Source organism: Halichoeres trimaculatus, unplaced genomic scaffold, assembly GCF_033239565.1.
Source record: "Halichoeres trimaculatus isolate MK-OKI-2021-1 unplaced genomic scaffold, fHalTri1.1 fHalTri1_scaffold_2, whole genome shotgun sequence".
NCBI lineage: Eukaryota > Metazoa > Chordata > Actinopteri > Labriformes > Labridae > Halichoeres > Halichoeres trimaculatus.
In genome coordinates, this window is record NW_027437180.1 from 42,295,164 (window position 1) to 42,311,715 (window position 16,552).

At 40.4% G+C, this 16,552-nt stretch overlaps 1 protein-coding gene across 4 annotated transcripts; it reads left to right on the forward strand.

Annotated features, from left to right (window-relative positions):
- The first annotated feature begins 3,768 nt into the window (after positions 1–3,768).
- vwa10.2 (von Willebrand factor A domain containing 10, tandem duplicate 2) lies at positions 3,769–15,376 on the forward strand. 4 transcript variants are annotated; one of them, XM_074665470.1, is made up of 18 exons: positions 3,769–3,989; positions 4,555–4,875; positions 4,955–5,162; positions 6,809–6,894; positions 6,987–7,080; positions 7,353–7,481; positions 7,579–7,765; positions 7,884–8,053; positions 8,133–8,245; positions 9,759–9,875; positions 10,012–10,233; positions 10,326–10,461; positions 10,562–10,714; positions 10,814–10,906; positions 10,995–11,104; positions 12,114–12,278; positions 12,448–12,771; positions 14,543–15,376. In XM_074665470.1, the coding sequence occupies exons 2-18, from the start codon at positions 4,663–4,665 to the stop codon at positions 14,981–14,983; spliced, it is 2,961 nt and encodes a 986-aa protein (XP_074521571.1). In that variant the 5' UTR covers positions 3,769–3,989; positions 4,555–4,662; the 3' UTR covers positions 14,984–15,376. The 4 variants fall into 4 exon arrangements, with proteins under 4 accessions (XP_074521571.1, XP_074521570.1, XP_074521568.1 ...); XM_074665469.1 differs by lacking the exon at positions 3,769–3,989 and adding an exon at positions 4,010–4,145; XM_074665467.1 differs by lacking the exon at positions 3,769–3,989 and adding an exon at positions 4,010–4,145 and having other exon boundaries at positions 4,410–4,875; positions 14,543–15,375.
- Positions 15,377–16,552: the final 1,176 nt, after the last annotated feature.

A 16,552-nucleotide genomic window follows, 5' to 3' on the forward strand; every position in this document is an offset into this window, starting at 1 on the left:
GATTAGGTGGACAATATTGCGATTGTGATTGTGCTTGCAATTTAATAAAAAAAGTTGTGTCATGATGAGTCTACAGACTTGCTTGGTTATGGAGAAAAATCTGAATTGCATGTGCTGACATTGTGATTGCGATAATCGTGCAGCCCTACTCTGCACCATGTTTATTTTATATCTGTGGGGGACGGCTTTCATTTTTTATTGTTTTCTGTTTCGTTATTTTATTTATTTGTGTGAAGCACTTTGAGATGCATTTTAATATATTGGAAAAGTGCTTTATAAATAAAGTTTGATTTGATTTGATTTGACTGAATTTGACTGAACTTTGTCTAAATTGTAGGCACTGCTAGTGCAGTCGGCAGTTTGGAAAACAGCCAGTGTTTAGAAGTTTAGATCTCAAAGTGACTTTTATTTTTATTTTTATTTTTTGAGAACATAAACTTAAAGAGTGGGTACCGTCCCATGATGTGTTATTGATGTATATACTCCCCTTAATTTATTTTTCCTGTTTTATCAATCAATCAATCAATCAATCAATCAATCAATCAATCAATCAATCACGTTTATCTATATAGCACATTTAAAAACAACCAAGGTTGACCAAAGTGCTGCACAGTCTTAGAACACAGTCAAATAAAAGCAAGTTTTAAAAAATAAATAAAATAAAATAAAAAATAGAAATAAAAAATGTGTTAAAAGAGAATAAAAAAACAGTAAAAACAACAAAAAACAATAAAAAGCAAAAGAGGACCCCATGATAAATAGAAAAAAAGGTAAAATCATGGATGTCTTGCTCAACCAGTATTAAAAGCCAGTGTGTTTTTAATAAGGACATGAAGCTCTCAAGAGTCTGAGCTGTCCTGATATCTAGAGGCAGACTGTTCCAGAGAGTAGGTAAGGTAGGTTAGTAGTTTTATCGATAAAGTTAGCTCACGGGCTTTTTTCATTAGCACGCCTTGGCCCTGTTCTACTCGTTTTGTGATGGTTTTCCACTGGCCCGGTTCTTTGACCACCGGGGGTCGCCATAAAACAGCTGGGTGACACTGCATCCACGTCATTTTGAGCGCGACACAACAACACAAACAATGGAGGACTTGGAGGCATGACTCATCGATGACGACGTCGTACTGTGCAATGTATTTCACTGCACAGCAACTTCCCCCTGGGGATCAATAAAGTCTTTTCTTATCTTATCTTATCCCAAAATCAAAACAAAACTCTTTTTCTTGCACAAAACTCTTCTGAAAAACTTGTTTTTTGCTGCTGTCTCTTTAAGATTCCCCACTCCACTATCCCCCTCCCCTCTGATTGGCCAGCCCTCTGGAGGTCTGTCAGGAGCAGCGCCATGAGCAAAGGATGAGGCCCACCCTCAGACTAGTTGTCCATGCAGTAAGTTAATTTTATCTGAAATCCTGGAACAAAATCTTAAATCCAGATCTAGGTAAGGCTCAGTAAGAACTCTCCAGTGTTCAAACAACAAGAAAAAGTTCATCATTTGGATCAAAAAACACTTAAAATCAAATGATTATAAGCAAACACTTCTAATTTCATGAATTTTGTTTTCTTATCCAAGATCTACCCAAAGTTTGTGTTGCACATTTATAAGAAAGGCCAAATAAAATCCATCACATGCAGCTCCATTTTCCAAAACTGAAAACCAGAGTATACAACAAAACACACCCAACAGAACAGTCATACTACATGCAAAAGCAGTTTGACGTATGAACACACAGAGAGTCAAGATAAAACTGTTGTCTTCTCCGATCTGTCGTCGAGCTGACTGAAGCTGTCCCAGTTTAAAACCAAGCATGTGATGTGGTATGAGGATTATTTGATCTTCTTCAGGGTGTTGTTTCGCTTCTTGCTCTCTGACTCACAGATGATGTAGAAAGTATGCTGCTGTACAGGATTCAGGTTTATTTACGCTACAGGAAACACACAGAGGAGAGTCTAACCAATGCTCTTTAAAGGAGCTGCTGTTTGTTGAAGAAACAGGTAAAAACACACAAATTTCCCATGTTTGATATTAGTCTGAGGAGACTGATATGATCTGTGATGAAGAATCAGCTGAGCGACATCAGTCAGTGAGTCGTGAGATAAAAGTGATCATATTTATCAAGTCCTCCCAATTTTAAACTGTGACATTACTGTGGGATGGAATGACGTCGTGCTTCAACCTTTCCATAGTTTGTCATGTCACAAGCACAAACTTAGATGCATTTTATTGGGATTTTGTATAGCACAGCAACAAATGAGCACATGATTGTGAAAGTTGTGAAAGCTGTTTTTTTGAGCCATGAAGAAGAATTTCTGTCACCGCTGGGGAAGACGTAAAACTTGATCTATCTCCCATTTCCTGGATGGAGCAGTGCTCTTTGAGCTCTTCAAGGCTCTAAATATGTTTTTCTAACCCAGCCTCACCCTGACCTGTTTGCTGCGCTTATTTACCGCCATGTAAAGTTTTCCTTCCACTTTAAAACGATGTGTCACTATCTGTTGGTTTGTCACGTTGAATCCCCATGAAATACGATTCATTTTGTGCTTGCAGTTTTTAACATCTCTGTTTATCTTTTTATTTTAAGTTTTTTAAAAATGGAGATATTTTTGACTTTTCAAAAAATTTAAGAAGCTATTGGATTTTCGTTTTTAATTCAAAAATTGTTATAAATTTTCTGGCTTTTCGGGAGAAAATCCAAAATGTTTGTAAGGTCTAGATTTTTTTTTCTTTTTTCAATGTTTTTAACTCCTTAAAAAAATTTTGAATTAGCAAACAACAGAAAATCATGAGTTACGCATTATCAATAAATATTAATGAATCTAAGTATACTTTCGAAGTTTTTTAAATTTTTGAAATTCTAATTTATTGATTTTTGTAGATTTTTTTAAATGAGATATTTTTTGACATTTCAGAAATTTCTTAAGCTATTGGATTTTTTTTTTTTTTTTTTTTTTTTTTTTATTGTTCCAGTTTTTCTTGAATTTCAAAGGAGACATTAAAAAAGTTTGCAAGTTCTGGATTTGTTTTTAATTTCTAAAAATAAATCAAATGCATTTTTTTTCCATTTTTTGCAAATTTTTGAAATTTCAATTTTTTGCAATTTTTCAGAAATTTTTGCATTTTTTAACTTTTTAGAATATTTTTGCAAAATTAATGAAAAATCAAAATCTAACACATCATATGTACAATTCAATCAATCCAAAAAAAAAAAAAAAAAAAAAAAAAAACTTCTTGTTTCTATACTTTTTCATTCATTTTGACGTTGTATAGAATTTTATTCACTCTAAAGTTTTTATTGTGAAGATAAAGTAGATTTTGTGGCTCCTGAATGACTTTAATCCAGATTAGCTGAAGCAAAACGGCTCCTTTGAAAGTAAAGGTTTCAGACCCCAACACAAGACTCCTCCCCCTCCTCCTCCTGCAGACAGTCACACCCCTCAATCCCCCAAACCAGATCATTTATAAGCCATAGGAATGTGACTCGCTGATAATCTCCCTCTGATAATCAGGGCTCCACTGTCCTGATGCGATCTCCAAATGTTAGAGAACAAAGAAAAAAGCTGAAGTGTCAGTTTGTGGACACAAACAACATGTGATTGCTTCACCCTTTCCTGAACTTCCCAAAACCCTGAGAACTCACACACAAGGCTGTTGTGAAATATTCCATGGTATCACATAAAGGGACACCAGCACGTTAATCACCAAGAGGATGTATTTTTCTTTAAGAGCAGCTCAGCTCAGTTACAAATCAGTCTTTTGGCTTACTTTGAAAGTTCACTTCCTCTATAAATGGGAGTTTTTTCAAATATATGTTTACATATATCTGAGTCTGGGAACCTGGACCTGTTGGAGGTGTACAGATCTGGTTTGATATGATCACAGGAGCGAGAGAGGCACACCCACTCTGTCACTGAGGAGCATGCAGAAAAAATGCAGCATGTGTGGGTTGAGTTTGAGGAATCCTTTACATCAGCTCTGCTCAGTCATGACGGACGTAAGTATAAAAGGAAGCAGAGCTCGCGCTCGTTTCCAGATAACGCAGGAAACGCTTTCCACTTCACTCAATAGTATCTGCCTGAGTGCAAACACACGGCGCTGGCATAGAAACCCTGAAGAGGTGCCAGGAAGCAGAAGGGCTGGTCACACACAGGTGAGAGGCTGAAGTAACCAGAGGTGTGTTTACTGCTGTCTGTACGAGTGAACCTCACTCTGATTGAGTCATTTTACTTTATTTTGATACTTTTTAAACTTTTCACCTCGTGTTTTTTATGATTCAATGAGTCATTTTGCTTCTTCCTGTTTGTAAAAGTAGAAATTGTTGAAAAACACTGAAAACAAACCTTTAAACTTGTGGAAATGATGCAGATATCACAGATGTACACTGCCCAGCAGTCTCTCTGCTCTTCCTCCTCAGGTGATTCCACTCATCACCTGCTGCCTCGTCACACCTGGTTCAGCACCAGCACTCTCTCTGCTGCTTCCTGTTTTCTGGCAAATCATTGCTGAGTTACTGGGAGCAGTGGAGGACAGGTAACCAAAACTATCATCATATTGTTCAGGTGAGTTTTGGCGTTGCCAGTAGCAAAACCACAACAGACGACCTGACAACGGCTGAGGATAAAAGCCGGGGACAGACGGGCTGAAGGACGCAGATCTCTTCCTCCATCATGAGGCCCGCGCAGGCAGTCGTGCAGGCAGTCGTGCTCACAGCGGCAGGGATCCTCTCCCTGTCAGGCCTCATCCACAGCTTCCAGCCCCTCTTCACAAGTGACGGGAACTCCACCACGCACCGTGTCATCACGCAGAGGGCGGTGCTCAGGAAGACAGCCGAGGTGTGCAGAGACATCGCAGCCTCAGAGGGACGAAACTTCAGCCTGACCGTGAGTCAAAAAATAATTCAAAAGGAGAAATGTGATGACTTTGAATATCTTCAAAACTAACTGAGGTTATGTTTGACAGATTGACGACAGTCTGACAGCTGACACGGTGCAAAGAGCCTGCTCCTCCACAGGCTCCCCCAACTCCATCCTCTCAACCCTCAAGTTCCGAACCTCCATCGCCAAAATGTACTTCAGCAACGCCAAAGTGGACGTCGTTTCTGCGCTGAGTGAAAAGCACCATTTTGACGATGAGACCTTTGAGGCAGGAAGAGAGCTCATTACCTCAGGTAAACATTAAATACTGCAGTTTAAACATTGCTGAAATCCTCTCCAAAAAAGGGAACACAGAGCAGGATTTTGCACTTGAGCACAGATCTTAGCTCCAAACAGGGCTCTACGAGGCTACGAGGGGGGCTAAAACCCCTCCCTGCTCCCCCTCTGTGCACACCACTGCCATACAGCCCCAGGCTTTCATCTGTAACTGCATGAATCATGTCATAGAAATGAATCATGTCTATCCAGTAACGTCTCACTAAACTACATCTGGACTGTGCATTGACTACCTGTCTAAAGCTAAAGCTCTAAACATTCTGCAGAAGAACTCCACAACTCTTAGAGCTAACGTCTTTAAATGAATCTTTTTATTAGGATTAGAAACGTGAGAGTCAGAAAACATCAGAAGAACCAAGACAAGATTAAAGGGACGAAACGGTGGCAGAAAAAAAAACAAATATTGTGCTTTAAACCTTTCAGAATGGAACATTTGAGAATGTTCGTAGCATGTTAAAATGGTCTTAAAACAAATCCCAGGTTCTGGTTCTGCCATAAAAACATCCTGACATTTTTCTCCATATCGCCCCCTAATGGAGAATATCGTTCCTTGGTCAGAACAGAGTTTTCTGATGTTGACACAGCAACAGAAAACTGCAGAAAACTGACCACTGATCATAATACAAAGGTCTGCAACCTGCAGGCTCTGGAACCTCAAGCTTTAAAATTTTAACAAGCTGTATATGCATCAATCTTGAGATAAAACTTATGTATAATTTTTTACTTTTTGCAATTTTTTTTTTTACTTTTTGCAAAATTTCTAAAATTCATTTTTTTTAAAGATTACAGAGAAATGAAGACAAAAAAATCCAACTTTTTTTAAAGATTAAGCTAATTTCTTTCTCTAAGTTTCTGCAATTTCTGCGAATCATTAAAATTCAAATTTTAAAAAAAAAATCGCTAAGTTTATTTATTTTATTATTTTTACTTTTTCTGAAAATTGAGCAAATTTGTGAAATCTTATTTCTTATTTTTATTTTTTGGCATATTTATGGAATCCCAGCGATTTTGATAATTAAAAAAAAAATCAGAAGTTACAATTTTTTGCAATTTTTTTTAATTTTAAATTTCTACCAACTTATCAAATATATATATATATATATATATATATATATATATATATATATATATATATATATATATATATATATATATATATATATATATATATATATATATATATATTTTTTTTTTTTTAATTATTTTGCAAACTTGTGTAAGTTATGGCATTACAAATTTTTCAACTGAAAAAAATATATATACATGTTTTTATAAACAAAAAACAAGACATCTCATTCAATTTTATAAATGCAAAAACTTCTGGTTTTGATAATTATTCCCTGGAAAATAAAAAAACTGTAATGACTTCATTGTGAAGTTTAGTTAGGGTTTGTGGCTCCTGAATGACTTTAATCCAGGTGAGCTGGGGCAAAGGTTGCACACCCCTGATGTAATCTGAAGAGACCTTTAGGAAAGGCTTGATTTAAGAGTCTGTTATGATAGAACAAAGAAGTTATAGACAGGAAATCACTGAAAGAAATAGTTAAACAAAGCACTCATGCTCTATTTTCTCAAACTCAGAAGCTCTGATGTCTCTGTTCAGGTGTGTCCTCTGTGAAGGCCAGTGTTAAAAAGGAGGACTTTGTCTCAGGGAGATGGACCCTCGGACGAATCTGTCATACCTTACAGGTGAGATTCATGAGTGTGTCACTTCATATGAGAGGTTTTAACAAATGAATGTCCTCTGTGGAGAGTAATGTCATGTGTATCTGTTCATCTAGGACTTCTACAGCCACAGTAACTGGGTGGAGCTGGGGAAAACAGCCCCTTACAGCTCTCTGATCAGACCAGACGAGCCTCTTCACAACCTGGCAGGTGAGATACTGCTGTCCACACATCAGCTGCTTGGTCAACACCACTGTAAATGCATGAATGGGAAACAACAGTAGAGACTCTGTACTTCCAGCAGCACAAACACCAGCCGTGTCGGGGCTTGTCCTGCAGCAGAGAAACGCTCCCACTCTAGATTACAGTTTTTACTCTCATCGTTTGCTTTCTCAGGTTGAAACACTGAATATGTTTTGTTTACTATGTTTATTTCTTCAATCACCACATCTTTTTTTGTTACTCTACTTTGTTTTCTCAAGGCCTGAGCACCCCGACCTGTAGAAACTGTACAGGAGAAAACTGTGAAAACAATCTTGAGCCTGACCTCCTGCAGCAGGGCCTCCTCACTTCTGGCTATTTCAACATATTTTCTCCATCCAAACCTGCAGGTACCTCTAATTTACCATCTGCAGCCTGTAAAGTACCCATGGTATGACAACAATTATGAAAAGTGTATGTGGCAGCAAAGAAAATGTCTTTTTGCAGGAAAATGTAGCCATGGAGGAACCTTCGACCGCACAAGCAGACGAGACCCAGTCGGTGGAATCAGCAAAGACGACCTCGGCTCCAGTCACGGCTTCCTTCACCAGGAGGCCGCTGGTCTAGCTGTGGACGCCACCATGGAGCTGCTGGAGGACATCAGAGTGGCTGTGGGGGACAAGAACTTCCTGCGGTACTCGACATCTTCACCTGAGTCACAGTTTGCTCCTGGAAGAGGACGGTGAAGACGTTGCGTCACTGGTTGGTTTGACGGATGACTCACAGGATGCTTTGTGTCTCCTGTTCCTCAGGTTGATGGGCCTCTCCCAGTCCTCTGTGCTGTGTTTTGTCATTGACACTACAGGCAGTATGAGTGATGACATCGCAGAGGCAAAGAGGGTTTCCTTTGATATCATCGACCGTAAGAGGGGGACCCAGCAGGAGCCGTCTGCCTACATCCTGGTGCCTTTCAATGACCCAGGTACACAGGTATTCACACCTGCTGCGTCCTGTCATCAGCGAGCTGCACGAGTGACAGCAAAGTCTGTTTTTGTTCTCAGGTTTTGGACCCCTGCTGATAACGACCAATGCTGACATCTTCAAAGACCGAATCAACGGGCTGACGGCAGAAGGAGGAGGAGACATCCCTGAGCTCAGCTTGTCTGGACTGCAGGTACGGACGGCAAAGAGCGCAGACACAACAAAACACACTATTTAATACAAGAATATTGTCAGAATACGTGGCATTTCTAAGAAGCTTCAGTTGTTTTTGTTGAATTAGATTTTAAATTACCTTTAAAAGGGAAAAAACATCTACAAAGTCATCATTTTATTGATATAACTCATATAAGCATCGCCACCAAACACCACTGTAAATCATCCTGAAGGCACAGGAGGAAAAGTTGTTGCTAAACAGACACAGCTAACATTAAATGATTAGGTGCAGTAATCTGTGAAGTCCTGACCAAGGATTTCTGGGTTAGTGCATCCACTAATCTAAGGAGTGTTTTTAAATCATTCACATACTGACACATGAACCCTATAACGCCATAAATGTCATATTGACTCATGAGTTTCAAAGTTTTCTGTCTCATCAGCGTGACCGTGTCCTTAAAAACCTGTTAGAAAAGAAATATTAATTTTAAAAAGTATTCTACCTCCTCGAGGACCATCAGACCACCACAGGCAGCTGTGAAAAGATTAACATTTTAAAAAAAAAGATTGAAGATTATTTTCTAATTTTCAAGGAGTTCCGTTAGGAAAAAAATCTCATCAGCTTTTTATCTCATCAGCATAACATTTTCCTTAAAAACTTGATTTAAGATGAATATTTATTTAAAAGGAAAAAGTATTCTACCATCTTGAAGATTGTCAGATCACTTCGGGCAGTTGTAGAAAATGAAAAAAAAATAAAAAAATAAAAATTGAAAAATTAATTTCTAATTTACAAAGAATTCCATTCAGAATAACATCTCATCAGCATGACAGTTTCCTAAAAAAAATAATAAATAAATTAAAAAATAAATAATAATAATAATAATAATAATAATAATAATAATAATAATAATAATAATAATAATAATAATAATAATAATAATAACGATTGAAAAGGAATTTAATATATAACATATGTTTTTTTTTTTTAAATATTCTACCTTCTTTGGGATGATCAGACCACTGCAGGCAGCTGTAAAAAATATATATAATTATAATAACAATATAATAATAAGATGGTAAAATCAATTCTCTGATTTTCAAGGAGTTCTGTTAAGAATAATATATCATTTTTGATAATTAGTCCCTGTATTGAAAGGCTGCATTTTACTAAAACCATTTCTAAAAGAGTTTGGTGGGATGGGTCAGGGTAAAAGTTTTTGTTCATAAAGTTCCCGGCGCAGAGTTTCATCTTTATGCAGATGATACTGTTATGTACTGCTGCGCTTGTTGACTGTAAAAAAAATAACTGGAGGTCATCTTGCTCGGCTCGAAGTGAAGTGGCCACAAAAACTGCTCCCCCTGGTGACTGGCTGCAGTATAGGTCAAAAAATCCATCTCCCCAGTCATTCCAGATGGGCTGTCATCAAATAAAAAAAAATGAATACACCTCGTGCATGCATGTTTCACTTTTTACCTTCACTTTTAGTCAAATTGTGAAAAAGTGAAATAAAAAAAACCTTTCTTTTCAGATTGCCCTGACTGCTGCTCCACCCTCCTCTGAGATCTTCGTCTTCACCGACGCTCCAGCCAAAGATGCTCATCTGAAAAGCACCATCACCGCCCTCATAGAGAGCAGCAAGTCTGTGGTAAGACCGGACAGCAAGGCTGCTCAGTGCAACACACTGCCAGCTCTCCACGCTTATTTTTATGGGACACATTCAGAAAAACCTGACAGATCTTGTTTAATCTGTACAAACAGTTTTTTCTTCTCCAAACCTCTAGGTCAATTTCATGTTGACAGACGTTGTGGCCAGTCTTCGCCCCCGCCGCAACCGCAACCGCCGCAGAAGCCCTCAGCTCGTGTCTCCACGCTTGATGAGCGAATCTGATGCTCAGCTGTACCACGACCTTGCCCGTGCCTCAGGAGGTCAGGCCATCGAGGTCACCAAGTCGGATCTGTCTCTAGCTACGAGTGTGATCGAGGACACGTCAGCCAGCGCTGTGGTGAGACGCCGAGAGCAGGAAGATCAGTCCTGGCTGATGTTTTATGATGGAGTGTGTTTTTAAACATCTGTTTCTGCTTCTTCTCATCTCAGGTGACCGTTTTTCAGGTGGTGAGGAATCCTGGAAAACCTGATGATTTCACATTTCCTGTCGATGATTCTCTGAAGAACATGACGGCCTACGTCACAGGAGACTCGTCTCTCACATTCACCCTCACCAGCTCCTCAGGTGGCGAATCTGCTACTGTCTCTTTAAGATAAAGACTAGTTTAGATTCATTGGTGCTTGTAGCTAAAGGGGTTATTAAAACGTGTTTTCTTCTTCTGCAGGTGTGTCTCAGAGCTCCAGTCAGTCCACTGGATCTCTGGCGTCCATCACCAAAGTAGGAAACCTTCAACGGTTGGCTCTTAACACCCACAGCCCAACGGGGTCGTGGAGAATCAGTGTAGACTCCAGTCAGCCTTACTCTGTGAAAGTCACAGGTCAGTGATTTTAAAACCCATATTTTGTTTTTTCTTCACCTGTGTGGGTCGTGTGGCAGCTCTGACGCTCAGGTTTTTCTGTCCTTGTGTGAATTAAAGGTCGAAGTTCAGTGAACTTCATTTTCGACCTTGTGGAGGCTCATGAAGGGGCCCATGGGGACTTTGACCTAAAGGAGGGACGTCCTCTTTCAGGTCAGACTGTGACTCAGTTTACGCCCTCTGGCTCTGAGAACAGTGGGTCAGGATAATTCATCTGTACCTTCTTTGTCTCTTCATCCAGGAGGCAACGCCAGCGTCTTGGTCTCTGTGACAGGAAGTGACTCAGTAGAGGTCACAGAGGTCACACTGGTTGACACTTCAGGGCCGACACAAGTCAACGGGTCGTTAAAGGTACGTCACACGTCGCACTTAAAACACATACAAGATGTTGATTTAGAAGCCACTTTAGGAGCCTCTGGCACCCCCTCTGGACAAAGAGGAATGTTTCATCTCTTTTTATTTTATTTATTTTTTATTTATATATATTTATATTTACATTTATTTATATTTATTTATATTCATATTTATATTTATTCATATTTATTTATATTTATATTTATTTATACGATGGGTAAAATGATGGAAGGAGTGGTTTTGTTATCCCCTCTGATCGTTACATCTCAAACCCTCCTCTGTTCAGACATCATCACATGTATCTCATACCCCCCCCCCCCCCCCCCCCCCCACCGTAGATTGTGAAAAGTGACCAGCTTTGAGTCTCATTAACCTCCTGCTGCCTGAAATAACTAACAATTATTCACCGCATCCACCTGAGCGCTCACTTTAAGTCAACCTGCTGTGTTGAAAAGTGTTATACTGAAGTGTTTCAATCAATCAATCAATCAATCAATCTTTATTTGTATACCCCCAAATCATAACAAATGTTATTTCAAGACACTTTACAAAAACATTCACAGGTCTAGACCCGTAAATGTTAATAAAATGTTATTAGCAGAAACCCAACATGAAGACAAGATAAGGAGTCTGATCTGATCTTAATCCACCATGTTTCTGTCATGAAACCTCATCCTGTTATCTCAGCATGGGTTAACGTCTCAGTCATTGTGATTATTTGATGTGGAAATGTAAAAACCCAGACTTGTGACAGATTTCTGTGTTTTCTTTGAAAGGTCAGACAGAGGCCTCAGCTCTCACTTCACTTAGTGTCACAGCATCTGCAGAGCTCCTCACTGAGACTTGTTTTCTTCCTGAAGGTTATTGCTCGGGTTCATGTTATGATTCATGCCTGAGACATCTGTGTACTTTCCCTCCACTTGAAAGAGGAATTAAAACCTCCTCCTAAACCTCTTCAGTGCTGCATGCGAAGCAGCTGCACACGTCTGTCTTTCTGTCCCCACAGTCGGTGGGAAGTGGGAACTTCCTTGTGACATTCAGTGACGTCCCTGCTGGCGACTTTGTGGTTCGTCTGAGAGGAGAGGACAGCGGCTCCACCTCCAGGTCAACGCCGAGCAGCTTCCAGAGACAAGCGTCTACACAGATCAAGACCTCCAGCATCTCTGTCACTGTGAGCTAAGTCACTGTCGACTCACTTCAGATCACACATTCACCAGTGAGATCATAGAGAGTTCACTGAATGTGCTCGACTGATGTGTGTGCACTGTCTTATTTTTGTAAATTTACCTGACACATTTAGAAAAATGTCTTCACTAAAGCTCTCCTCGCTTATTTTCCAGACTCAAGCCATTGACACCAGCGTAGAGCCAGGCTCCACCATCTCCATCCCTTTTACAGTCGCTACAACATCCAATGGAGCCGTCAGCGGCTCTGGGACCGGGACGTTCACAGTGCGAGCCAACAACGACCGCAGCTACAACTCAACCTCGCCCCGCTCTGTCACCACAGCAGAAGGCAGCGGAGGCAAAGCTAACGGCACCGTGACTTTATCCATACCGGAAAACTCCTCATCAGGGACAGGCGTGACCCTCACTATCGAGGCGGAGAACGCTGACGCTACTGACGTCAACTACGCAGTGATCAGGCTGTCTGTGACTGCCAAGGTGAGAGGGATAACCTACCTGTGACTGACTATGCACAGTGGGGGAAATACGTATTAAACGCGTCAACTTTTTCCTCATCACATTTATTTCCAAAGCTGATATTCAAACCAAATTTCTCCCAGACATTGGTATTAACTCAAATAATCCACACATGAAAAGAAATCACAACGTTCAGGTCCATAAATAATGATTATGGTGAATTAAGTACGATAACACAGGAAAAAAGTATTGAACACACCATGGAAAGGCTGAATACTTTGGACAGGAAATGCACCATACCACCTGAAATCTGTCAGTAATTATTACTTGAACTTCCAATTAGTGCAAACCAACATCAGCTGGGCTAGAGCAAATTGATGGTCCTATAAAAAAGGTGTTTTTTTCACCAAGCAGTTAAATAGCACACACCTCATGATGGGTAAAGGCAAAGAGCTCTCTGAAGACATTCACAACCTGATTGTTGCTCAGCATCAGAATGGAACTGGTTACAGACTTATATCAAAGCACCTGAATATTCCAGTCAGCACCGTTGGGGCCATTATTCACAAGTGGAAGAAGCACCACCTTACCATCAACAGGCCACGCACAGGAGCTCCTTGAAGATTTCTGACCAGGGAGTCAGAAAGATAGTCAGAAGAGGACTCAACCAGCCAAGGACCACCCTGAAAGTGCTCCAGAAAGACTTGGAGGCAGCAGGTACGATTGTTACAGAGAAAACAATAGGCAATGCACTCCACCACCATGGCCTCTATGGACGCTCAGCCTGCAAGACTCCATTCCTCAAGAAAAGGCATGTTGAAGCTGGTTTAAAGTTTGCTAAACAGCATCTTGACAAGCCTGTAGAATACTGGGAGAATGTTGTCTGGTCAGATGAGACCAAAACTGAACTTTTGGGCTGTCATACTACAGACCATGTTTGGAGGAGAAATGGCTCTGCACATCAGCCAAAAAACACTACACCAACAGTGAAGTTTGGAGGTGGAAGCATCATGGCATGGGGTTGTTTCTCATCTCATGGTGTTGGCAAACTTCATCTAACTGACGGAGCAATGAATGGAGCCATGTATGGGGAAATTCTTGATCTGAATCTGCTGCCATCCACCAGGATGATGAAGATGAGACGTGGCTGGACCTTCCAGCAGGACAACCATCCAAAGCACACGGCAAAGTTGACTCTCAAATGGTTTCAGAAAAAGAAAATCAATCTGTTAGAACGGCCTAGTCAATCACCTGACTTCAATCCAACTGAACATTTGTGGAAAGAAGTAAAGAAAAGGGTTCACCAGAGGGCACCAAAGAATATTCCAGATTTAAAGACAATCTGTGCAGAGGAATGGGCCAAAATCACACCTGAGCAGTGTGGGCCATTAGTTCAAACATACAAGAAGCTTCTGGAAGCTGTCACTGCAAACAAAGGCTTCTCCACTCAGTATTAGATGAGTCTCAGTTAGCGTCTTCAATACTTTTTTCCTGTGTTATCGTTCTTAATTCACCATAATCATTATTTATGGACCTGAACGTTGTGATTTCTTTTCATGTGTGGATTATTTGAGTTAATACCAATGTCTGGGAGAAATTTAGTTTGAATTGCATCTTTGGAAATAAATGTGATGAGAAAAAAGTTGACACATTCAATACTTATTTTCCCCACTGTATAATTGTAATTAGTCAAAGCTGCTGGCCCTTGGTTATTTTCACAAAATCCTATGAGACACAAGATGAGCTCAGGAGATGAAGTGAAACTTTAATTTGTCTCTATCTTTGTCCTCAGGTTACAGACGTTACCCGCCCAGTGTGTCAGACAGTCAGGGACTCATCGAGCAGCTGTCCAGCCTCTTCCTCCCTCTGTGCGTCCTCTCAGTGGACATTCGTCGCCAACCTCACCGACGGCGTCAACGGAACAGGCATCGACAGCGTCACCATCCGCCAAGGAAACGGCACCCTCAACACCACTACGACCACGGGGACAGCCGGGGAGAACATCACTGTGGCTACATACAGCGCCCTCTGCTGTTCACAGAGTGTAGAGCTGACTGTTGTGGACAAAGTGGGAAATGTGGGCTCATGTGTGGGACAGGCCAGAGCTCTTACAACAGCTGTTCCTGTGACTACAGCTGCCGGTTCAATTAATACAACGTCCTCTAGGGGGCACACTTTGAGCACTTTACACAGTCTGTGGATCAGCGTTGTGGTTTCCCTCCTCTGGAGGTAAAACGGTTATTATGATGTGAAAAAAGATTTAAAGAAAATGTTTGTGAGGATGATAAATGTCACCAGATGTGTTTAAATGTGAATTACTGTTTTCTGTCATTTTTAACCAAAGTCTTTCTTCCTTGATGATGTTTTCTCAGCTTTAAGAGTTTTTTTATGATGCTGCAGTCAAAGTGCACCAAAGGCTTTATTAGGTTTACCTTTTCCAATACCAGGTCGGACCCTCTTCACCCTAAAAACTGCCTTAATATTTCAAGCTGCTGGAAACCTTCCTCTGAGATTTTGCTTCATATTGACGTGATGAGAATCTCCCGTTCCACCACATCCCAAAGGAGCTGTACTGGATTGAGATCTGGGGACTGTCTCCCTATTACACCAGCAGCAGCAGCCTGAACCGTTGATACAAGGCAGGATGGATCCATGCTTTCATGTTGTTGAGGCCAAATTCTGAGCCTACCATCTGAATGTGGAGCAGAAATCCAGACTCATCAGACCAGGCAACGTTTCTCCAATCTTCTATTGTCCAGTTTTGGTGTGTCTGTGTGAATTGTAGCCTCAGTTTCCTGTTCTTAGCTGACAGGAGGGTCACCCGGTGTGGTCTTCTGCTGCTGTAGCCCATCTGCCTCAAGGTTGGACGTGTTGTGTGTTCAGAGATGCTCTGACATGCTTCAAGCTGCACTTATCAGCGAATTTGCCCAATGCATGTGGACAGAAGTATTTTTAAAAACAAGTGAAAGGAGGATATTCGTCTCTGAAAATACTTGGCTATGTGTGAACAGGGTGTGAATGGACTGAGATGCTGCCACGTGATTGGCTTACTAGATATATGTGTTTACACAGGGGGCATGCCCACTGGAAAAATCTGAAATCTCATCTCAGGTTTTTGTCTTATTTTCAGTAGAAAATGTCTCGTACTTGATATGAGCCACAGTCACCTGGTCGGTCCAGAAATGTCTTATTTCAAGTTATTTGAAGACAAAAATGAGGTCTGAATTGCTGTAACAAGGAAAAAAATCTGCAGATGAAACAAGAGAAAAGTTACTGGTATTAAGAGTTTCTGGAAATTTTTTCTTATTTTATTGGCAGATTTTTTTTACTTGCTCCAAGCATTTCAGACCTTATTTTTGTCTCTAAATACTTTGAAATTAGAGATTTTTCTGGACTGATCAGCAAAATGTGGCTCATATCAAGTATAATAAGAGGATTTTTCCCTAAAACAAAACAAAAAAAAACTTGACAAGATTTCAGTTTACCTGAAACCCATGCCAACCAATCAGGTAAGCCCCTGTCATTTAACTGCCGTTCACACCACAACGGTTTTGTTACGTTTCAGCCTCAGGTTTACACAGAAACAGCGTTTCAGCCAACCTTCAACGCAAACTTTTGAAAACGTTCTTCAGAGTGGGATTTTTCTGAAACACTCCCGACACTGTTGCCGTGTAAACAGTAAGCCGGCGTTTTCAGTGGAAACGCTGACGTCACACAGGACAACAGTACTGTTGTTATGATCGTCACGAACTACCATGTTGATCTTGTTCTGCTCAATCTGCTGAATCTGTGACTGTCTGTA

Excerpts from the sequence above, each read along its gene's own strand:
- vwa10.2 (XM_074665470.1), top strand. The coding sequence starts at position 4,663 with ATGAGGCCCGCGCAGGCAGTCGTGCAGGCAGTCGTGCTCACAGCGGCA. Across the intron at positions 9,876-10,011 it reads TAGAGAGCAGCAAGTCTGTG|GTCAATTTCATGTTGACAGA; the intron begins GTAAGACCGGAC and ends CCAAACCTCTAG. Across the intron at positions 10,462-10,561 it reads CACCCTCACCAGCTCCTCAG|GTGTGTCTCAGAGCTCCAGT; the intron begins GTGGCGAATCTG and ends CTTCTTCTGCAG.